This window comes from Lotus japonicus, chromosome 3 (assembly GCF_012489685.1).
Source record: "Lotus japonicus ecotype B-129 chromosome 3, LjGifu_v1.2".
Taxonomy (NCBI): domain Eukaryota; kingdom Viridiplantae; phylum Streptophyta; class Magnoliopsida; order Fabales; family Fabaceae; genus Lotus; species Lotus japonicus.
This window is the reverse complement of record NC_080043.1, coordinates 70043423-70068156: the sequence shown is the minus strand read 5'-3', so window position 1 is coordinate 70068156 and position 24734 is coordinate 70043423. Positions and strand designations below refer to the sequence as shown.

The following is a 24734-nucleotide window of genomic DNA, read 5'->3' as shown; positions in this document are numbered from 1 at the left end:
AGCCATGAGTCTAATCTTCTCGGAGATCACATTAAGTGGGTATGTGTTTCTCTCAATAGATTTTTCTTTAAGCGCATCGTCCATGAATTGAACCCTAGACTAAATGCTTAAAGAACTCAGTTATTTATCAATTGTGTTGGTCCTTGTTGGTAGGTATGCATTATAGTTGATTATAAGTTTCACCCGTATCATCATTACTTCACCTCCACCTCCGTTTGGGGGGGGGGGGAATTTGGAATGAGGAGTAGAGTTAGTAGATAATTAATTAATTATGGAAGTGTAATATTGTGAAGATTATTTGAGGATTACTAGGTCTTATTACATCCATCCCTGGGAGAAGGGCCTGTGTATGTTCAGTACTGAGGCTAACGTTATAAAATTTGGATTGCTTATTGACTTAGTTTGTGATTTGTGTGTTTGGATCGGTGTTAGTATGGTGTTAGTATAATTGGTGTTAGTATAATTGATTCGGAGACATGATTGATGATACTAAAATTGCATCCGGTAAACGAAAATTAAAAAGATGTCATTTATGTGTTGATATCTTTATGAAAAAAATTGTTTTTTAGAATAACTAGCGCTATGGTACAACAAAAAGTAGATATAACATATTAACAAAAAAAGGCTAGACCCTCCAAAATACTCAGGTCTTCTTCATATGAGATTGAACTGCTGGTGTTCAAAGGAGTAATATTCTATTGACATCCCATTTCCACTTTCACCTTAGGTAAATAAGAAGAGAAATGAGAGAAATGAGTGATATGATTTGTGATGTGATAGGAAATGTTTAGAGAAATAGAAAAAAAAAAGTGTGAAATGAGATGGGAAAGAAAGTGAAGTGTAAACCGTCATCTGGACCATCAGCGGCGGGATTCACTTCTGGAACATCCATCTGGGTACTGTTGCCTGAAACCACCTCTAGAACTGGCTCTGGCACCACATCTGTAACAACATCTTCACCCAAATCTTGATCATGTGGAAAAATCCCAACACCATAATGAATCTCTTGAGTCATCGTTGTAGATAGAAATACGGAAGATGGAGTCCTCTATATATTTCAAACATGATCAAGTTGTGTCCTTGCAGACCATAGAAATCCTTAATTTCATGTCAATCATGTGTCAGCTGTGGCTTGGTTTCATTATCTTGGAATACTAATTGGTGGACCAACGGTATCAACTAAAGCTCACTCACTATGAAGCTCACTCTTGCACTCTCTTGCGAAATGAAGCTGAACCTCTTAAGTACGCTACAAAAAAGCCAAAAATTGTTCAATGATGATATCAAAATAGGAAGAAGATAAACATGGAGGGCGTGATGTACTTGTAGAAGGGAAAGGGGGAAAATGTGGAGGATCCATTTCTGCACCCGTCACACTACTGGTCAGTGGGTGGCAAGGCAAACTTCTAGCAAGGTGATCAAGATACTTAGGTGAAAGAGAGGCAAAATAAAGACCTAATTCTAATGTTGAAAAATTTGTGCCTAACCCTCTCTTAATACAAGGTCGCACATATATCTAAATACAATATAAAAGAGAAACTATAAGAAGGAAAGAAATGACACTTGGCAAGCATTGAGGGACCTTTCAACCATTTTTCCAAGAATTAAATAAATCAAAAAGAAAATGTTATTACTACTTTAGGAAACTTCAAAGTGGTACTTTTGATAATTGGAATTAAGTTGAGGGTAGCTAGGTAATAAGCCACTTAATTTATTTTTATTTTGAATTTTTTTAATAAGTATAATGCCTCTTATTAATGATACCTCTTGAATTTGTTTCCCACTACCCATTTATTGACCAATCAAACTTTTTCTAAAAAATTATTTAAACCTTTAGTTTGACTTAAAAAAAAAAATAACACGTTGGAATTCTGAATATATTTAAGATTCAATTGATGGGATTCAATGTACCACATTAATTCAGGTCTGATTTCTTTTTCTTTTTAGTCCTAACACTTGATTGTTCGTTCACTTTTCTTCGCTGTTCTGAAGCTACGACATGGTGCTTTCTAATGCACTTTTTTTCTCTGTTTCCAAACTAAGCAGCGATGACCTTTGGAATTTTCATCGAAGATGATCGGTAAGAACCCTTCAATCTACGACTTATTTCAGCATCGTTCTTAGCAGCTCTTCAGTTTCATCTAATTCCATTTCGGTAAGAAGCCTTTTAATTTCACCTTCTTTCTTCCTTCTTTGTTTTGCATTCAGTCTTCACCTCCATTTATAATTCTTTGATATATTTTGCTGTTTTTGTACATGGTTTCATTGCCTGTTTCATGAATCAGGATGCAGGGTTTGGGTTTTGTCTAATTAAAGGTGATTTAAGATTAGACTATGGCTATGGTTTCCGACGGAAGTATGCGAGATTATACAGAGGGGTTGCAGTCTTGCACTGAAGCAGCTTAGATGTGGATGGCACTTAGTGGACAAAGGACAAAGGCTGCTGAGGAATAGAGTTTCAGCTCAACACGCTAGGAAAAAGGCATAACAATGAAGAGGAAAAGATATACTTAAAATTATTTGCAGAATTCATACCTCAGGGATAGATTTTTTCACTTTGCAGAATAAGAATCAAATGCTTAATGCAAAGACAGTTGCTGAAGAATACAACAGGAGAGGGAGCAATGGTGGTACTAATCATGTTCAATGAACTCATCACAAAAATAGCTTAGGAAACATAGAATTGTAATAGAGTTTAATGTTTGTTTTGATTATTCTCACTTTGTAGGGTGTATGTGGATAAGACATGCATTATTACTAAAATAGCTAATGTCAAATTTCATTATGTATGTTTTTTTGTTGAAAAAAAATCATACGTATTGAAATGGTAGTGTTTTTTCTCATTCGTGTTTGAGGACAAACAACTAAGATCGATATGATTATCATGGATGATAAGGTTTTTGTTTCAACTATTTTATTTAACTTAGTATTGTGCATTCATATTTGGTACTTTTAATTTTGGGAAATATTTCATCCATGATAGTGATTTTATTCATTGGAACAATGTATCTGACTGTTTTGCAGGACCTGCTATATGAAGGGACGATTTTTTGGAAGTGTTTTTATTGTTAATTTTTTTCCTTTCAGTTTTGTTTAATTTTAATTTGATTTGGAAAATTGATTACGATTCTATGATTGGTTCAATTTTTATATTTCTAAGTTTTCTTAAATTGAATAGGAGTGAATTTATAAAATGATTGTTTATTTGACAGATTTTGATATTGATTTTATGAAAGTTTCTATCTTGCAGAGATAGCATACTATGTGAGCAATGATGAATCTTACAAGGAGTGATACAAGTTGGTTACCTCTAACTATGTGTCATTACTTGCTTCTGGTAGTTTTTTTTATGAATCTTTATGTGAAATAAGATGTTGTAAGAGATTGCCCTTAACATTAGCGTATTTTTCAAGGACTAACAATTTGTACAATTATTGTTTGAAGGTTAAGTTATGCAGGACACCCGCAGAACAAGAAGGAATGAATCAACAAATCATATCACTAAATTATGTGAAGATATAAAGGGGATAGTGTTGTACGTAGTTGAAGTTTAGAGGTTGTGACCGCCATTGTATGTTACTAATGTAATGTGTTGATTCATATTAAAAAATTTGTTTGGTGATTGTGGTAGATAAATGTTATGACAGTAGACCTATAGTCCCCTCTTTTCCAATTATGTAAGGGATGTTTTACAATGTATGGGATTGACGAGGTTACCCTAATAAATGAAAACAGAGGTTTATATGCCCCTGCTATATGCTTTCTATCCTTTTGGTTAGTAATTTCTCTTGAAGAACCATACCATTTTGCTTTGGTTGACATTGACACCTAGACGATAGAAATATAATCAGTATTGATTTTAAATTGAATATGAACTTTTTGTAGATTTAATTTTAGCAGATCATTTCTACTTGGTATAGCACACGTAGAATTCTTGAGAAGCCAAATCCTTGAAGACCACGCTTCAATGCTTTTATTTATTGCAACTTCCACCCACCGCCCATGAGAAAATCAATTGGCATAACATTAGTTACCCTATTGAAATTCATGCTTACTGGCAGCATATATGCTTTTTATAATTATTCATTACTATGTTTAGAAGGAAATATATTAAGAGTAACATAAATTAAAAGGTAAAACTAGAACTTCTACGGGTATTAAAAGATTTTTTTTCTTCAGAACTTAAAAACTTAAATTCTTTTTTCACACGAGATTGGAATAAATTTACATGTATATTTATTTATGAATAAATTAACTCTATTGGGAAGATTAATTTATGTATATGCTCGGTTCTTCCATATTACTTTGAAAATAGTTATATTCGAATTATATATAAAAAAATAGAAAAAAAAATTACGGATCCCACGGGGAAGAACATTAACACTGACATATTTCTGAGTTAAAATAACAAAAAAAAATTTATCAATATTATAGAATTTTTCTTTTTTTAATAAGTTTAGAAGTAAAAATACATAAAAATATGAAATTTTGATATTTAAAATTTGTCACACGGGGGAGTGGAATAAATTAACAAATAATATGGTCTATATTTATTTGTGTAAGCTACTTAAAGCTCATACAAGGATGAACATTTTACATGGAAATAGTTTCAAGTTGAAATTAATAAAAAATATGATTTAATTTAATTTTAGTACTTTTCCCAAACTTTTTAAATAATTTAACAGTAGATTTACAAAATCATTTTAATTTGATTGTGAATATAGGGCTCCCACAGGGAATTAGAGAAGAATAAATATTTATTAATTATATAGTAAAAAACTCCTACACGATAAATAATTTGCATGAAAATACTTTCAAGTTGAAACTAATAGAGAATGTTTTAATATAATTTGAGTAATTTTTCATTCTTTTAAAAATAATTTAAGAGTAGGTATACAAAAACATTATAATTTGATTGTGAACATAGGGCTCCCACGGGGAATTAGAGTAGAATAAACATATTTAGTCTATATTTATTATGAATTATATAGTAAAAAGCTCCTACATGAAGAACATTTTGCAAGAAAATACTATCAAAGTTAAAACTAATATAAAATGTTTTAATATAATTTTAGTAATTTTTCATAACTTTTTTTTAAATAATTTAAAAGTAGATATACATAAGCATTATAATTTGATTGTGATTATAGGGCTCCCACGAGGAATTAGAGAAATATAAACATATTTACTCTATATTTATTAATTATATAGTTGTTGTAAACAAAAATTATATAGTAAAAAGCTCCTATATGAGAAACATTTTGCATGAAAATACTTTAAAATGAAACTAATAGAAAATGTTAATATAATTTTAGTAATATTCCTAGACTTTTAATTAATTTTAAGAGTAGATATACATAACCATTTTAATTTGATTGTGAAAATAGAGATTCCACGTGGAAGAACATTTATATTAAAATATTTTCAATTTGAAAATAACAAACAATAGACTTTGATATAATTTTAGATTTTTTTCATAAGTTTAAAGTAAAATGTATATAAAAATATAAAATTTTGACGGGAATTGAAATAAATGAACATATATACCTTTTATTTATTTATGTTTAAATTACATATTTAATAGCTCATACGGGTAGGAAAATTTTACATGAAAATACTTTGAAGTTGGAATTAATAGAAAATATGGTTTAATTTAATTTTGTACTTTTCCCAAACTTTTTAATTAATTTAGGAGTAGATATATATAAACACTATAGTTTGATTGTGAATATAGGGCTTCCACGGGGAATTAGAGAAGAATAAACATATTTAGTCTATACTTATTAATGATATAGTAAAAAAACTCCTACAAGAGGAACATTTTGCATGAAAATAATTTAAATTGAAAGTAATAGAAAATGTTATAACAAAATTTTAGTACTTTTTCCATACTTTTAAATAATTTTAAGAGTAGATATACAAAACAATTTTAATTTGATTGTGAAAATATAGATCTCACGGGGAAGAACATTTATATTAAACTATTTTCAAGTTGAAAATAACAAAAAGTGTAATTTTAGAATTTTTTTCATAAGTTTAAAGGTGTATATACATATATATAAGGAAATTTTGACGAGAATTGGAATAAATGAAGATATATAGTTTAATTTTTTTATGTTTGTTATATATTAAAAAGCTCATACGGGGATGATCATTTTTCATGAAAATACTTTCAAGTTGAAACTAATAGAAATATTGTTTTGTTATCATTTTAGTTCTTTTTTCAGACTTTTTAAATAATTGTAAGAGTAGATATACAGAAGCGTTGCAATTTTATTGTGAAAATAAGGATCTCACAGGGAAGAACATTAACTTTAAAATATTTCCAAGTTAAAAATAATCAAAATTAAATTTTAAGAAGTAAATATATATCAATATATAGTCACACAGGGATTGAAAATATATATTCTATATTTATTGGTGTTTAGGTTACATAGTAAAAAGTTGGATGAGGAACATTTTGCATGAAAATACCTTCAAGTGGAAACTAATAGAAAATGTTTTAATATAATTTATATACTTTTTCTAGACTTTTTAAATATTTTTAGGAGTAGATATACAGAAGTATTACAATTTGATTTTGAAAATAGGATCCGACAGGGAAATTAAAATATTTCTAATTAAAAATAACAAAAAAGCAAATTTTATTATGATTTTATGGGTTGAGGGAGAGGGAGAGGGATAGGGAGAGGGAGAGGGAAAGGGAGAGGGAGAGGGAGGGGGAGAGACAGAGACAGAGAGAGAGGGGTGGGGGAATGGGAGAGGGAGGGGGGAGAGGGAGAGGGAGAGAGAGCAATTCCCAAATTACATGAAAGCTTCTCCATCTTTTTCCGCATATCCCATTTCAAAGCCTCTGTTTCAAATGCTCCGAATGAGCTATCTGTTGCATTCTTTATATATTTTTTTAAATGTCCGTATTTATTTATGGATTATGAAATCAAAATTATATACGGTAAAAAAAGTAATTTAATGTGATCCATTTTTTCTATCACATTTTCCATATGTTATAAATTGTGTATAAGTATTTAGAGATAGGAAAAACTAAATAAAAAAACGAAAATCATGTAATTTCTTATATTCTTACATCATAAACACATTAATCAATTATTTTTCATTTATATAAAAAAAATTAATCCATATATTAAAAACAGTTTTGATATGTTCGGAAATATGCCCCTGTGCAACGGCACAAGTATATTTAATATGTAATTCATATTTTCAATCATCTTATTTGGAGATATGAAAAACGAAAATAAAAGGATAAAAACAAAAATCATACAAATTATTGTATTATTATATCATAAACAAATTAAAAACACAATAAATTATATCTAAATTTTTTGTTCATTCATACAAAATAAATAATTCTATATAATTAAAAGAAAATTATTATATACTTTGAAATATGTCCCGTGCATCGGCACGGGTATACATACTAGTTTAATTATTACATACATATAAAGAGAGATAGACAAAATATTTGCTCATGTAAAACATGATAATGATCTTTTTTACATGAGAAAATCAATAATGACACACAAACCACGCTACAATATTGAAACTAACAAACACCTCACTTTTGTGACAGTTTTTGACTGTCATAAAGTGAGAAGCTTCACAAAACATCAATAAGAATTAAACAAGTGCTTCAACACCCCTTAAGCATAAAATGTCATAAAAGCACAACAATAGTGAAAAGCTTTGTATAGTGTAGTTAGCATGTTGTAGACTTGTAGGCTCAAATATTGACAATATCATTTCTCACTTAATAGCCTCCACAAGAAACAAAATTCAAGCCGGTTCTTTCTAATGATGAACTATTCATGTGTATTTACTTGAGCTTTTGACAAAGTTGGTTCATGACAAGTTTGAGGCAATAATTATTTGTCCACACCTCTAAATTGAGGTGGAAAAAGGTGGAGGAGGAGAGAGATAGGAAGAAAAGAAAAAGTAAGAGAGAGAAAGTATAAGATGTGATAGATGATAAGATGAGAGAGATAGAAATAAAAATAGGTGAAAATGAAGTGTGTAAATAAGGAGGTGTGTATATATCATTACTCACATGTTGTAGACTTGTAGGCTCAAATATTGACAATATCATTCCTCACATAATAGCCTCCCCAAGAAACAAAATTCAAGCCGGTTCTTTCTAATGATGAACTATTCATGTGTATTTACTTGAGGTTTTGACAAAGTTGGTTCATAACAAGTTTGAGGAACAAGTTATTAACTCATGGCTTCAAACGTAATGACCAAATTAGTCGGTTATCGAAAATATGATGTGTTATGTGTGTGTCCACCCAAGAATTTGTCATCGATTTTTGGTTCAACCGATTGTACCGGTCCTAAGATATAAGTTTAATAATGTTGGATAAGTAAACATTTGGCACAAGTAAAATAAAAATCATTGTCTAGCTTTTCAAGTTCTTGTCTTTTTCTCCCTTTTCATACTAGGTATGATTATAACGTTGGACAAGCTAACATTTGACACAACTTAGTAGGACTTTCTCATTCTCTAGATTTGTAGGTTCCTACTTTTTCCAGTAGTCTCGAGATTCGAACCACAAAACAGTAGAGGACAACTTGAAACCCTCTTACTTGTGGGTTTTGCTTCGGACATTCCTGCGCATTTTGCCTCAAAACTATTGGCATGAATATTTTTCGTAAGAAAATTTGCAGGAAGCATTTTTGAAACAAAATTCCCAAGAAACTTTTTAAGGGATATCCAGAGGAAATATCTTTGGGGGGGTTAAACCACCGCAATTGTTGGGAGAGTCACGGCGAGGACCCATGGGCCAAGGCCGAGAGGAGACACCAAGAAGGATCTGGACACCACATCTTAACCCAAAACCTTAAGGCATTAGGTTTATGGGTCCATCTCCTTATAAACTCTCCCTCTTACCTTGGCTTCTCCGATGTGGGACTTGACTCTAACACTTGATTTCAACAGCAATATGACTGCCACTAAATTTATTGCAAAGAAGTATTTAGAGTTGCAACGGTAAACGTGTTTACGAATCATTTTTGTTTTCAATAAGCCCTCCGCAATATGACTGCCACTAAATTTATTGCAAAGAAGTATTTAGAGTTGCAACGGTAAACGTGTCTACGAATCATTTTTGTTTTCAATAAGCCCTAAGATCACATATTTTCCTCCCTCAAAAATTTTCTGCTTAGGCCTGTAACATAATTAACTAAAAAATCTCAAGGAAACCAAGGTGGTGTAGGAAAAAAGCATTAAGTTAAGAGAACAACTCAACTCACATAGGTGAAAGGCGAGATATCCAACAAGATATGGGTAATTGGGCCCTTTTGGTCATTGAAATTGTAAAGGGAATCAAATCTGGTCTCTGTAAAATTTTTACATCAAATTGGGTCCCTAAAATTGTTTTTTTAATCTAATTAAGTTATTTTGCTCAATTTTAACCGGTCAACGGTCCAGTGGCAAGCCTAGTCAGCTTAGGAAGGCCACGTGGACTTTTTCACATCAATTTTAATCCCTTAAAAATATTTTAATCAATTTTAGTCCCTGTTAGTGTTATTCCACCTTCATCTTCTTCCTCTTCCACCCTTTTCCTCTTCCTCTTCCTCCATAACTCAAATCCCATAAATTCAAAAGGAAGAACAAGGTGAATATGATAAACATATGTTTTTTTAGGGTTTTGAATTTATGGGTTTAAGGATTTGAGTTATGGAGGAAGAGGAAGGTGGAAGAACGAAGACTAAAATTGATTAAAATGTTTTTCAAGGGACTAAAATTGATGTGAAAAAGTCCACGTGGCCATCCTTAGCTGACTAGGCTTGCCACTGGACAGTTGACTAGTCAAAATTGAGCAAAATGACTTAATTAGATTTAAAAACAATTTTAGGGACCCAATTTGATGCGAAAATTTTACAGGGACCAGATTTGATTCCCTTTATAATTTCAAGGACCAAAAGAGTATTTAAACCTAAAAATTGGCTCAAGAAGTTTTCAAAGTCACTGTTTTCTGTATAATGGTTCTAGAAAACAAGTTTCAGCTGCCAAATAATGCCAAAGGTAAAGTCTTCCTATGGTCTCAACTTCAGGGAGGATTGATTTAATAATTTTATAAAGGCTGAAGAAGAAACTAATTGAAATTGTCTAGGAGGATTATCAAGTAGGACAATGGAATCCTAAACTGGTAGGAAGTGTTGTTTACTGAAATGCAATTAGTTTTAATACAAACACATGTACGAAAACAATTAACATCTTTCATATTTCAATCACAAAATAACAAACTGATTGATTCCTTTTACATTTTCATTTACCCGCCACTATTTTAGCATAACAGATTATTTTCTATAATTACATAGTCTGGGAGATCTTCTAACAGGAGAATTAACACAGGTTACTTTAGCCTTCTTATCTTTTACAAGCATTGTGTGACCTCTTTTGGAAATGCTTCTAGTTACCCTCCTACTACAGGAATCATCTCTGTCCTCTATAATCTCTTGCCTATTTCGTTGCTTCTCCTTGGGGTCACTTGCTGATTGGTCTTTTTCCAAAAAAATTGGGGTTTTTGGAGATTCAACCATGCTTCTTCCAGAAAATCCTGTACAAGAAACAGGATTTCCAGTTTGGCTTTCAACTGCAACACCTGACACTCCATCAATATATTCATCACCTAAATTGTGAGCTGAATACTTTTTCCAATCGTGGGGAAATCCAATCAAGAAGCGGCGATATACCTGTTGAAAGACATTGAACATTTAGTGAACTTGGGAAATTGTAATCCTAATGATAAACCATGCAGGAACCTGTATATTTTAAAAGCAATAATTTTGGTGCCAAGTGCTCAAAGTCTTTGTTGCTAGTCGGAAAAGCTCATCAATTACAACGATGTGGAACTTTCTAGCTTAGTAAAATAAAACATCCAAGCAGAACAAGATTTTCAGTATAACCATTTAGAAGAAAATTGTTTTTAATAGGTTATCTTACTTTTTTCACCACCATTTTATCCACTTTGAACATGGATAGCTTCTACAAGTTTTCTGTTCCAGGCTGATTTTTGTCTTCTTTTCCTCAATAAATGGCACTTCAACTTTTTTTCTTGGATACAATCATTTCTGATCTTTTTCTTGCCCAACCAATCAACTCAGCATTCTTTTATCTCCACTGCACAAAATGCCATAAGCCCATAACCCAATTTGTCACTTCTGTTCCCCTGAATTGCTCTTACTTACTAATGTTTTCACTAGAATAGTTCACAATGAAACTCATTCAGCAAGTTGCACTGAGGTGAGGATCACATGTTTCATATGGTACCAATCGAGCATACAACAGTTTATGTCAGATACTCTAATTAGATGTGATTGGCATATAAAAGTGTCTACTTTGTTGGGTACAGAAAAGTGTGTTAATTAGCAGTATATTATCGACGAAACACATTTAAAATTTGAATATAAAAGATCCCCACTCCTTAAAAATAAAAAAAATGGAGGATGAGATGGGTCAGTTATAGGGGTAGCAGATAAGGTGTGTTAAGTCAGAAAAAAAAAACTCTTCTCAAATGAGTTTGGCTAAATGAGAAAATAAGGGTCTATATCCACTCTTGGATTTTTATGGTCAACATTTGGATGAACTTTATCAATGATAGCTAAATAGCATGTTTGGCTTCACTCTTTCAAGTGTTAGAATTGATTACCCACTATCAAAATCAATTTTTGGGTGTTATACTGCCTTTAAACAACTGATTCTAGCTTCAGAATCAATTCCGGAATGGAGCTACAAATCCTAACCTAGCTTCTGCAGAGGACACAATCAATCGTCGGACTTCACAATTGGATTTCACAACAATACCCTACGAAGTTCACATTTCTCAGAAATATATCCAAATATAAATCAATTCTGATAACGCTGACCCAAACACGCATGTAGCCTCACTTGCTCACTTTACAGACAAACTCAATTTAAAGGGTTCCTATTTCCCTAAGTCAAGGCTATAGAAGAAAAAAGCGAAGCATAATTTCCCAAGAATTGAACTACAACACAGGCACAGCGGTATGCATTGATGCGATACTAGTAATAAGCAGAAGAACAAGATTGATTGAAGCTAATAGAGTCGGGTAAAACCAAAGAAAAAGGAAATGTGATTTACCTCAGATGGAAAACCATTTTCACATGTCCGATTAGTGTTGATGAAACCACGGAAAACAACTGTGATGCCATCTTCAGTCTCTAGGACATTAGCCTCATGTCTCTTTGCAATCACTGCTGACAAAAACACCCTCTCTCTCCTGCATTGTAGAAATTGCAATTACTAAGAGAACCAATGAACAAACTAAAATACAAAAGTAAATATACTATTAAAATTTTACTCCATCGAAGCAACGCCGCCAACAGCTAAACCCCCACGTTCGTTTTGCGGCTTTGCGAGCCACCATTCATGTAAGAAAACCTACAAAATAAGTAGAGTATTGTATTGTACTGTATGTTGATTCAGTTAATTAAAAGGAAACAAAAGAAGAGAAGGGGAAATACAGGTTTGGATTTGAATAGGGAGGGAGTGATGGGTTTGGTGTTGGAGAGAGGAGAAGTTGGATCAAAAGAAGACCCAAATTGGGTGTTGGAAAAATCCCTGCTGCTTTCTTCCATTCTGGTTCCTGATGGGCACTGCACTGCATACCCAAATGACCAAATTGCATGAAACTCATCCAAAACATACACAAATGAAGAAATCTTGAATAATACAGAAATTCAATTTTTCATGAAATGCATTGGAAAATCATCAAACATACATTTCAGATATCAATAGTCTTTCATTGTCATTTCAACAAACACCTTAAAGGCATGAAGAAGAACAAGGTAAAACCGAACAAATAGTTACAAAAATGTGCATTGGAGAATTGAAGGATTACCTTTATCTGGAAAATATCAGATATGAATGAATGCCTACGCCTCCGTGCTCGCGCCGAGAGTGGTACAATAGCATTCCAAATTTCGAACCAGTGACTGAACTGAGTGGACGGACCGTGTGTTCAAATTAATAAATCCTCCCTATTTTAAAGTTGAATAAATAGACCGTCAAAAAAAAAGTTGAATAAATAAATTATTTAATAAAATGAATTTGACAAAATATAAAACAATAATAATGAAATGAGTTAGATTCTATGATGAAACATATAACATTAGTTGGAATTTTTCAAAGACACATGCAATAATACTATTGGAACATCTAAGCTTGGGTTATTTAACCCATTTTTTTACCCAGGGTCATTTAGACAACCCGTAGTTTAAATGTGGAATTTGGCTATATAAAAGTTGGAGGGATTTTGGTGAAAATGGAAGCTATGTATAATTAGAACATTAATGAGTGACTCATTGTTATATAGAACAATATAATTTTAGAGATAGTGAGATATTAATACAACTTTTCAGAAAAATAAAAAGTATAAGTAAAGTAAGTAGAAGAATTAATTGAATTAGTAAACTTTTAAATAGAGCTAATTTAGGAAAATTAGTAAAAAAAAGTTAAAAATTTATTTTAACTGTTTTTATTAATCTAAGATAGTTAGCTAAAAGTGACTTACATATGAAAACGAATGGAGTAATTATTTTCAATTTTATTTCTTCTTCATGACTAATAAAATAAGAGTTTAATTTTGATGCACCGACGGTGTAAAGTTTTTTTATACCGTCAGCCAATCAGATTTCAAGGATGTGACATGTCAATTAAAGAAATTAAATGAAAAGAGAGATTTTCTCACATCCTTGAAATCTGATTGGTTGACGGTGTAAAAAAACTTTACACCGTCGGTGCATCAAACTTTTTCTCATAAAATAAAGCATTACTAAATTGCAAGTAAATAGTTAAAAAGCATTGAAACTAACACTTTTTTTAGAAATCTATATCTATCTATATCTATATATCTATATTAATCCTCAAGCGTGAATTGTGACATTGACACATTATCATCTTTCTATTATCTAATTCTTCCTTTTAATCTTACCGGGCAAACTCAAACAATTTCTTTGGATCAACATTTCCAAATGTCCTTTTATCTTCTCAAACCTCCATCCCATTTATTGACCAAAACAAAAAAACCTCCATCCCATTTTTCTTACAACACTAAATGTTATCATTACACACAATATTATATTGGTAACTTTTGAAACCAGTTTTAAAAAAAAAACTTTTGAAACCTATCGGACACTTCGTAACGTTTTGAAACCTATTGAAACATTATATTTGAAGTCTCTGATTAATCCTTTAGGTTGGTTACACTTAATTTTCGATTGCAACTATTTAACAGAATTTTCTGAATCACCTAACCAACTCAATTAGCTAACTATAATAATACCTAAGTACGTTAAAAAAAACATTTTGTATATTTTGTTAATAATATTTTTAAAAGTTTTTTTTTTAAATTAAAAGTAATCGATTGTGTTTCGTCTCCCACAGTTACATTCTAATAATTGGTGAGGGTAATAGTCTTCGCATTATCTTACTTTCAAACGTATATATATTTGATTTAAAAAAAAAACGTATATATATTTAAGTCCGGCCTGCAACAGTTTCTTTTGAGATATTAACTTGTGATTATGATAAGAACGTTGGCATTTCATAACAGCTATTATACTAATTATTGAGTAAATATCACATTGAATTCGACATTTGCTCATATTTATTTTGTGCTGTAGAGTTTTTGCTTGACAGGGATATATATGTAGAGCACTTAGCTAAAGATGGTGTTTTTGGTGATCAAACAAAATAAAGCTTCTTCCAGGGCCGGCCCAAGGGTCAAGCGACCCAAGCTAGGGCTTTAGGCCTCAAAAAAATTTTTTTTTTTCAAAGTAAAAAAGGCATCATATTTTTACAAATAAGGCCTCAAATATTTTAAAAAAAATCTATTACTCACCATTACCTGCCACTTTGTTAGTTGTTTCTTCCCTAATTTTTCTCAAAAAATCTTAATTGACAATTACTAGAAATTAACAATCTTAATTGACAATTAATTGATGTTACCTATTCTTTTTCTTCACCTTTTATTCTCTGACCTCTCCTTTTCTCTCAATTAAATCCTGATAACGATTATACTCTCCCTGCCACTCTCTCAGTCTCTCAAAGCCTCAAAGGGGAAAAAATAGAGTCTTTGTATCTCAAACTCTCATATCCTTTGTAAAAGAATCCTCCTCCATATTTTTTTTCTTTGATTAGCCATTGAGAAGAACCGAAGAAGATCAATAGGAAGTCAAAACTCCATTTACTGTAAGTAGTTAGCTCTAGCCTCTTTGCTGTGATGGCATGGTTATGTTGAGTTTTGATACAATAAAAATTTCTTTTTTCTACAATATAAAAGGACCGTAAAGTACTAACTAATTGGAATTGGATGCAATACAAATTGATTAGGATAATTTAATAAATGATTTTACATCTCAAAAAGCTCGAAAAATAAAATTTAAATAAAAATTAATAAAGAAATTTTTTAAACAAAAATGCATCACTTAGGCCTCACTTTAAAGTTCGCTTTAGGCCTCAGTTACGGTTGGGCCGGCCCTGGCTTCTTCTATTGGTTCCCAACCAATCAGTTAGAAGAGTTTGTTGTATCTTAGAGAGTTATCGCATCTTAAGTCAATAAACTCTTAAGGACAGTGCCATGTGATAGGCCTTAAGCTATTATTATTACTTTTGTAACATTTGGTTTGAGACCATTGTAATTCTATTGTGTTCCAGTGCAATATTTTTAACGCAACTTGTAAGCTGCAGACCCATTTACACAATGCACCACAACACACATTGATGATAGATGAGTTTTCCTCAAGTTGATGCTTCATTGCTTCTCTTTATTCTTCTCTAATTCTCATATCTTGCTGGTTCTGTTGGCAAGATTATGGGAAGTGTAAATTTATTTTTGAACCAAAGATATGGTTCGTACTTGGAATATTATTTTAAAAAAAAAAAACTAGAGTTGTGATACGTTGATACTCCATTTGTCTTCCATCTCAATTTCAGTTATTTTTTTTCCCATTCATCTTTTATTTTTCTATCTCATCATCCTATTATATCTCTCATTACTCTCATGTATTTCTATCTTTCGCATAAAAGTGTAAGTGTAAAAGTGTGAATAGATTATCATTTAAAAAACTTAGGTGGGGTGCAGAATTGCTACTTTAACAAAAAAAAATTCCTATTCCTAACTTTTTCCAACTCAACCATGGTATGAGGTGTAAGTTCTACCATTGTAGAATTCTACCTCTCATTATTTATTTTTTATTATGAATCACAAAATTATATACTTTTAAAGAAAAAATATTACCCACCGCGCGATGCGCGGGTCTAAGTCTAGTTGTGTTTTAACGTACATCCATTCATACTATTCATACTACCACTAGACCAAGAACTAGTGTGGCACAACTCAGGGGGGAAACCCAGCCCAATAAAAGCGTATCTAGCTTGAATTGGGTTGGAGAAACTCAAATAAACTTGATAACAACATCCAAGTGGAAAAGAACAGAACAACAATCAAACAAGACCAATAACACAGCAGCTGATGCAGAAAAAGAACTGAAGAACCTTAACATGGTTAATAATCATTCAAAACAACAAGAATGAGCCACACAAATTAAACAAGACAAGAGAGTGTAGGCTTATGCTCCTACATGTGCAAGAGTTTGACTGGAAAGCCACTCAAAGCAAACAAAGTGTGAGAGAGAAATAGCCCCATAACAAATAACTATTTATGCTTCTATTCAGCATGGTATAACTAAACTAAGACTAGGCAAACAAGAACAATACTAACCGGACCCTTAACATAGCATATCTGATTCTTTCTTTTTTGGTTACATAGGAAGATGATATGTGATCTGATTCCTTCTAGCTACAAACATTAGTTCTTTTCACAAACAAAAATACATCAAATTGGAAAAAGATGTGTTGAGACTACAATTACATTTACACTTATAGTGATATAGAAATAGAAAAATAAGATAGATAAAAAGAAAACGTGAGTGAAAATGAAATGAAAGAGAAAATATGGTGTGAATAAATTGAAACTCCATCAATTTAACTCCTCACTAGCCACAAGCACAATTCATTTTGAGTCGCTTCTCAATTAGAGACCGATACATAAACTCTTTTTTTTGTTCAATAGGGGATCCTAGAAACAAGAAAACCCAAAATGGACCTAATTAGTCGCGGCAATCATGCGATAGCTGATGTATCAAACCCTGTCAAAGAGCAATGAGTCAGCAACCTTAGGAGGGGGAATCGTGGAGATGGACTCCAAGACTATCAGAATAACCACAATGTGCTAAAGCGTATGCAACCTTGTTGGTTTTAGTCATGAGTTATACCACAGTGTTCTAACATATATACGCAAGCAGAGATCAAATGTTGGTGAGGATGGAAAGGCATGTCCCGACCATTCAATGATTCAACGACAACTGTTAGAAGTCACACATTGGCTAGAGATATGACATAAATAACTTTTACAAGAGTAGAGCAACTCTCAACTCTAAAAATCACAAGAAAGATGGACCCGTCTCAATTCCAAAAGAACACTTACTGATATACAACATCAACAGTCTTCAGGGTGGCTTTGGCCTCCTTCCGAATCGCAGAGCTTGCCGTGGTCTTGAGCGTGTGGCCTTGCCATGCAACGGTGATCAGGTGCCGTAGTATGTGCGAAACGGCTGCACACAAGAGAACAGAGGCTGAGAGAGACTAGGGTTAGGAAAATGGATTGGATCATTGGTTTAGGGTATGTATGTTAAATCAGTGTAAGTTGATAACAGTATTGAAACAATAGCCAGCACTGTAATTTCACTATACGCATTAGAGAAGCCTCGTACGGTTTGGATCGGTTCGGATTTGATCACAATAACCAACGAATTAATCCATCAAGAAAACTGCAGTTTCAAAATTTTCAGATTTATTCAATCTTCAGTTTGTTCAATTATCGATTTTTTTGGTTTTGTTACATAGTAGCAATGATATATTATTGTTTGGATTTGGAATTAGCCTGCAAATTGGGGAGCATTGATGATCAGGTGTTTATGTTAATTTCGTGGATTTTAAGGTACCTACATGCAAAGATAAATAAAAGCTATGGATCCTAGTATACTGACTGACACCAAACTGTTTTGTGAATTAACCTCTCTATTACAGATCAAATAGTACTTTTGAAAACTAGAGTAAGGTTTACTTAATGTGAAATAAAGCTTATGTGATTTTTTTTAGGAACTAAAGCTAAAGAAGACATCTTGCTTAGGAAGGTAATAACATTCTTATGTGATCTTGTGACTTCAATAAGTGCTGCTACTCGAGTCCACGCTAATTATGAAAATACATCATTTCCATTTCTGTAACCTCCTACCTTTGAAATGTCTGCATAGGCAGAAAACCATTCAGGGTTGGGCTTATTACAAACATATCAAGCAGAGGGTTAACATAATAGATGTTTTATATTTCTTATCCATGTATAACTACTATATTATAGTGCTACATTATTGTTCTAGATGCTTCTAATTCAAGAGAGGAATACTCTGCTCACTCCTGAAAAAATTTTGGGGATCAAACTTTGTCTTAATTTTTGCCAATCTCCTGAAGTTTCCCTTGAAGTACTTCTTGCCCCAGACACTTGATTCTGAGTAACTTGTGTTGTCATACTTGTTGATACCTAAATCAAGATCCCTATAGTTGTAATAGGAAGCTCGAGGAGATTTTGAAACATAAGGAGTCATGTATTTGTAAAGCATTCTCATCCATTGTAGGTGCTTGTTGGATGCTTCAATGCTGTTCACTTCCCACTTGACCATGTATTGTATGTTGTACAAGTTTCCCCTTCTGTGGGGAAAGGGGATTTTGGATTTTGCAATTTCATTCATTCTTCCACCTAAAGGTTCCATGATCAGCATTGCTACTGCTTCTTCTTTTAGAAGCATTGGCCAAATCCCTTCTAGGCCAGTTTCTGGTATAGGCTTTTTCACAAAGTCAGACTTGGCCTTGAAAGAGCTTTTCCACATGGTGGTTCTGTTGAGCAAGAATTCTAGAGGGTCATATTCGTTGTGTCCATTAAAATACAGAAATGATTCAACCCAACTCATTTCAGTGCAGTCTTTGGCCTGCAATCCCAATTCTGGGAACCTCTCATTCATCATTGGGATTAATCTGTCAATTCCTCCTAGGAAGAGTGAGTTGAAGGTTACTTGGATTGTTTTTGAATTGACACCACTATTCTGAGCTAGTACTCTAATGAAAAGATCTTCATGCAATTTATGTGCTATGTGTTGCCACTTATGGATGAGCTTAGTAGCTCCTTCTTCCAGTGTTCTGCGAATGTTGAACCCAGTAACAATAGGTGGAACTCTAACCAACCTGATCTTCCATGCAAGAATGACTCCAAAACTAGTAGCACTACCTCCTCTAATGGCCCAGAAAACATCTTCTCCCATTGATTTTCTATCAAGAACCCTCCCATTCACATCAATCAGGTAAGCATCAACAACATGGTCTGCTGCTAGACCATGCTTCCTCAACATGGTGCCAAACCCTCCTCCACTGATGTGCCCACCCACCCCAACACTTGGACAGATTCCTGCAGGGAAGCCATGAACTTGACTTGCTTTGGAAATTTTATAGTAGAGTTCACCCAATGTTGCCCCAGCCTGAACCCAAGCTGTCTCATCAGCAAGGTTGATTTCAATGGATTTGATGTTGATGAGATCAACCAATATAAATGGGGCCTTACAGAGATAAGATAGTCCTTCATAATCATGGCCACCACTTCTGACCCTGATCTGCAGACCATGCTCCTTGCTGCATAGAATGGCTGCTTGGATTTCTGATTCATGGAATGGTGTTATGATGAGAAGAGGCTTGTTTGAGGAATCTGTCCATCTAGGATTTTGCTCCAATGATTCTAACACTTGTGAGTATGAGGAGGAGGATGGGGTGAAGACTACTTTTTCAGTGGATTCAGAAGTGCCAACTCTGGCAAACATGCACTCCCTGAAACTCTTGTCAGCAAAAATAGAAGCTTCACATGATGAGATTGAAAGAAGCAGAACCAGAAACACCACAAGGAATCCCATCTCTGTGTTTTCTTCTCTACCTTTAGCTGATTGAGTCTTGCTTCATACATATCATCAGTATCAATCAATATATATGTAAAGGAGAGTTGAATTAATGCATTTAATGAGAGTTGAGTTTATACATTAAATGCATTAAACCATAACACACCTTTGTATTAAAATATATTAAAAAAATTAAAAAAATCTTTATGACAAATATATTAAAAAATACTATAAAACTGAAAAAAAATTATTATTAAAATTAATCAACTACTTACATTAAATTTATTATGAATGTTGTTATTTATGAATATTGTTACATTAAATAACAACATTCATAATTTTAAAATTGACTTTTTTTAACTGAAATTAACTTGAGTTTGACATTTGACAAATATTGAAAATTAACATTATTTAATAATAAAATAATATTTATTAATAATTAATTTAGATAAAATAGTTTTAAAATTAAAAAATGTCGCTAAAATGTATTTAATATTAACTATAACGTATATGTGCATTATTGAAAAAATATTTAAATATATTTTTTGACTTTTGATATATTAGTAAAAATGAATCGAGGAAGCATAATAGAGAAAAAAAATTATGGCAAAAGTTGAATAAATATTTATTTTGAGAGGCCTATCCACTTAATGTCTCTCGGGAAATTAATCTTATAACTATCGGTTGTGAGGAAACATTCAGAAACCAAATAAGTTGACTAAATTTAAATTCACTTAATAATATTTATGCTATTTAAGTTATAAATTATTATAATTTCAAAAGTTAAAATTAATTACTTTATTCTTCTTGGTTTTGACAGTTTCCAACAAATGACTTTCTTCGTAAAAGTATCAAAAAATGATATTAAAACTTTTTTAATGATATTAAATACTTCTTACTTAATTTTTTTTAATTAATTTAAACATTTTAAGTCAACTTCATAACTTTTCATATTATTAAATAAATAAAATTTTAAAATTATTTCAATGCTAATTAATCAATATCAATGATGAAATTTGAGTAATGTTTATTATTTATACAAAAAGAACTCTAATGATATGTATTGAAATGTCTTAACAAAATTATTTTTTAATTTTATTATTTTTTATAATTAAAAAATATTTTTATTTTTATTTATTTAAACTATAATAATTTGTATATAATGTTAAAAATATACGGGTATTATATCTAGTATGTGTGTAAAGAATACTTGTTAATCAAGTTATTAGTTTCAGTAACTAAGTTGTTGAGAGGAATACAATTAATTGTTGAGAATAATAAAATAATAGAATTGTATTAGTAATAATTTATATAATTTGTGGTTACAAATGATAAAATACTAATACTTATTTATAATTTTATACTACTAGTAAGGGCAACACATTTCTAAATCAGGAAACAACATTTTAGTATATATAAAAAGAATATATGGAAACTATTCTTAGTTACTCCATATTCCTAATTTGATAATGTAGTAGTATTAATGCATATTAGACATAATTACTTAAAAAAAAGACATAATGTGTTGGGAAGATTTCTTTGTGGGTTGTTTTTGTTGTTTTCCATTGTGTGGCTCGTGGCAATTTTGTTGAGAATTGGAGGGCTTTTGATAGGCAACCATAGTGGAGATTGTGACAATGATGTCACTTTATGGCAAACTTGTTTCTGTGGCTTCGATTCAATGGGACTATGGGAAGTGGAAGCATGCTTAACACTGTTATTTCTTTGACTATTGTATTGCTTTTGAAGACAATGCTTCTCTTTTGTATAGTCCTCATCGGTGATTACGTCTTCATTATTGAAACTGTGGACTCTTTTTCTTTCACCAGGTTTTTCTTAGGAGGTTTTTTCGGGTAAGGTTTTAACGAGACATGATTTTTTTAATATGTCCCCATGGAGGTGGTGGGTGGTGGGTTTTCTTTATAGTTGGAGGATCTTCTTGCTCTCTTGTAATAGTTACTTTTATTTTCCTTTTCTTTTTTTTCTACTTATATTAGGTTGAAGTACCTCTTATACCTCACTTCAATATATTTTATATGGGTTATAAAAAAAATTAAAAAAAAGACATATTTCCTAATTTGAGTAGACATATACTTTTTCCACTTGAGCCGGTTGATTATTCAAGTAGAAAGCTTACTGAAGCTAATTTTCCTTATGTCCAAAACGTAAGTGTCTAGAGACATTTCCAATGCTCTAATGCTGACATTAATTATTACTCTTGTCCTTAGTTCCTTAGCTTTGGAAGCCACGCTCAGCTACTCTCAAGTGCCAGGAGTGTAAACGTGTCAGCAAAAATCCATCAATTGCCACGTCAATTATGCCACACTGCAACATAAGCAAAATTTTCTTCATTCTTTATTCCTGGTTGAGTGACCTCATTTTTCCTTGTAAGTTGTAACTTGTAAAACTTTTGAGCAGGTCAGCATAATTGTAATGTTGTAATAAGCACTTATTTTATTTATTGTATTTTGTAGTATGTCAGCATAGTTTGATGCTTTGACCAACTCAATTCCAGGCTTAGTAATTCTACAGATAATACAATGACACTGGTAATTATATACTTATTCCACCACACCAGTGTCACTTAATTCTACCAGTACACACTTTGATTGAAAATAATGCTTTCATTGTATGATCCAAATAAAACCAGTGTCATTTTAAGCCTGTAACTCTATACTCCATTAATAATATAACCAGTATAATTCATATAAGTATAGATTTTAAGTATAAAATGATCTGGTTGTAAAACCATATTAGCTTCATTTATTCTACCAATTACAGCATGTAAATTCATTTTTGCAGAAGCTGCGCGCATTTGTTGTGATAGATTAAGTATAGAATTTGAATCTCCATTTGTTTTATAAGACTTTTCAAGATAAACACTATGGCATTTAAAGCTTTCTTTTCATGGGGTCCTTTGTGAAATGTGAACTATGTCCAGCGAAATAAATATCTCTTGATTTTCAAGCAGTCAATATATGATGAAATTTCCTAAACAGAGATAGCTTTTGTTGTTGACACCTGAGCTACAGAGTCTACGTGTCAGCAATTTTTATCTCACTCAACTGCCATGTCAATGATGCCATTCTGCCACATAAGTAATTTTTCTTCATTTTTAATTTCTGCTTGAATGACTTCATTTTTCCTTGTAACTTTAACTTTTAAGCATGTCAGCATATTTGAAATATTGTAATCACTTCAATTATTGTCTTATGGAGTATCCAGCTTAATGATTTCAAGTGTATTAGCATCCTCTCATGCTTCTTCATGTTAAAGTTCTATGTCTTCTGGTAATCCTTTATGTTTCTTTATGTAAAAATTTGTGTCTATTTTTCTCTTTATTAAGATCCTTTAAATGTTTAGGAAGAAAGAGATAAACACAAAATTTCAACATGAAAAAACATGAGTCAGTTTTCACATAAGAAAATCCTCTGCAAACGTTTCACTTGATATTGTAATCTTGTTAAATCCAAATCCGATTTCAAGTATAGTTTGAAGCTGCATTTGATGTGATACATCAAGTATAGAATTTTAATTTTAATTTCATATTACTATCTAGTTTAACACAATATTTATCTGGTGTATCATTTAACTGGTGGATTACATAGACAAGAAAAGATCTACCACTACCACTGAAATTAAAAAATCATTTATACTAAACAAGTCTAGTTCGTACTCAATTACTTGTTTTATCTCTGTGTTTGCCACCTATTCCTAATTCCTCTCATTCTTTATGCAAAACCACTTGTCATCTTTATAGCATCACAGGCTTTATGTATTTTCTATTGTGGTTTGTGTACAATTGACTGTCTAGTTTCGTTGCATGCATGAGTTGCTTGCGGCTGCTGGATTCATTGACATAATTTGACCTCATTTTGCCACTTGGAATTTTCTCAATCCAACATTATGTAGGGAAACCACAGTATATTAAACTGGAGTTCGCCACTTTGATATTTTTTCAGTAACAAGAGGAAAGCCGCCACTGTGATATTTTGAACAAATATATTAGTTAAACTAAAAATACTAATATTAAAAGAATTGCAGTTGATCTGTTGATGTAATACTAAACAAGTCTACTTATAAATTATAATATAAAACTTGTGTCCCCGAATAATAGCTCAAGTAGTAAGAGTTAGGGGACATATGAGTTGGGTGAGGAGATCCAGAAATCAATTCCTGAAAGGTATAATTTATCTTTTCGATATAAAAAACGGAGTTGTATGATGCGGAAGTCTCACGTAGAGTTCCCTGAGAAGAGAGTGGCTACCTACGGGAGCTTCGACCAACCACCACCGGTGCTTAAAAGTGTTATTTTGGCACTCACTCACTCAATTTCACACGTCACTTTAGTACAATAATACCTTTGATGAATTTGATTTCAGGGATTTTAATTTTCATTAAATTTTAGAAGTAACATTCTCGATATTTAAAACCCAAAACACGCATACATACGTATGTTTCCGAGATTTTAAATCTCAGAATACATTTCATGTCACTTATGGAAAAATGCAATCCTGACTTAACGTTTTAGAATTAAAGAAAAAAAGTTCCTGGATTTATTTTCCCTAAATTCAATTCACCTTTATTCATGAAAAATAAATGTCGAGATGAATTTTAACATTTCCAAACCGATGTTGGGCTTAATTAAACTGTCTTTTCAGACGGGGCCTTAGTCCAGTTTCAGAGACTTGTTCTTCCT

At 32.0% G+C, this 24734-nt stretch overlaps 2 protein-coding genes and 1 long non-coding RNA gene across 5 annotated transcripts; 1 reads left to right on the top strand and 2 right to left on the bottom strand.

Moving 5' to 3' along the window:
• Nucleotides 1–1930: 1930 nt before the first annotated feature.
• Nucleotides 1931–3748, top strand: LOC130745549 (uncharacterized). 2 transcript variants are annotated; one of them, XR_009021812.1, is made up of 3 exons: nucleotides 1931–2155; nucleotides 2286–3337; nucleotides 3445–3748. It is a non-coding gene; the product is annotated as an uncharacterized LOC130745549 (long non-coding RNA). The 2 variants fall into 2 exon arrangements; XR_009021811.1 differs by having other exon boundaries at nucleotides 2286–3748.
• A 6465-nt stretch (nucleotides 3749–10213) lies between these two features.
• LOC130742435 (kinetochore-associated protein KNL-2 homolog) lies at nucleotides 10214–13029 on the bottom strand. 2 transcript variants are annotated; one of them, XM_057594538.1, is made up of 5 exons: nucleotides 12880–13029; nucleotides 12503–12639; nucleotides 12340–12419; nucleotides 12120–12258; nucleotides 10214–10710 (listed from the first exon to the last, which is right to left on the bottom strand). In XM_057594538.1, exons 2-5 carry the CDS (start codon nucleotides 12614–12616, stop codon nucleotides 10315–10317), a joined length of 729 nt encoding a protein of 242 aa, XP_057450521.1. In that variant the 5' UTR covers nucleotides 12617–12639; nucleotides 12880–13029; the 3' UTR covers nucleotides 10214–10314. The 2 variants fall into 2 exon arrangements, with proteins under 2 accessions (XP_057450521.1, XP_057450522.1); XM_057594539.1 differs by having other exon boundaries at nucleotides 12503–12634; nucleotides 12880–13013.
• Nucleotides 13030–18216: 5187 nt separating this feature from the next.
• On the bottom strand, nucleotides 18217–20078 carry LOC130742433 (berberine bridge enzyme-like 22). Its single transcript, XM_057594537.1, has one exon. It carries the CDS (start codon nucleotides 20051–20053, stop codon nucleotides 18485–18487), a length of 1569 nt encoding a protein of 522 aa, XP_057450520.1. The 5' UTR covers nucleotides 20054–20078; the 3' UTR covers nucleotides 18217–18484.
• Between the last annotated feature and the right edge of the window lie 4656 nt (nucleotides 20079–24734).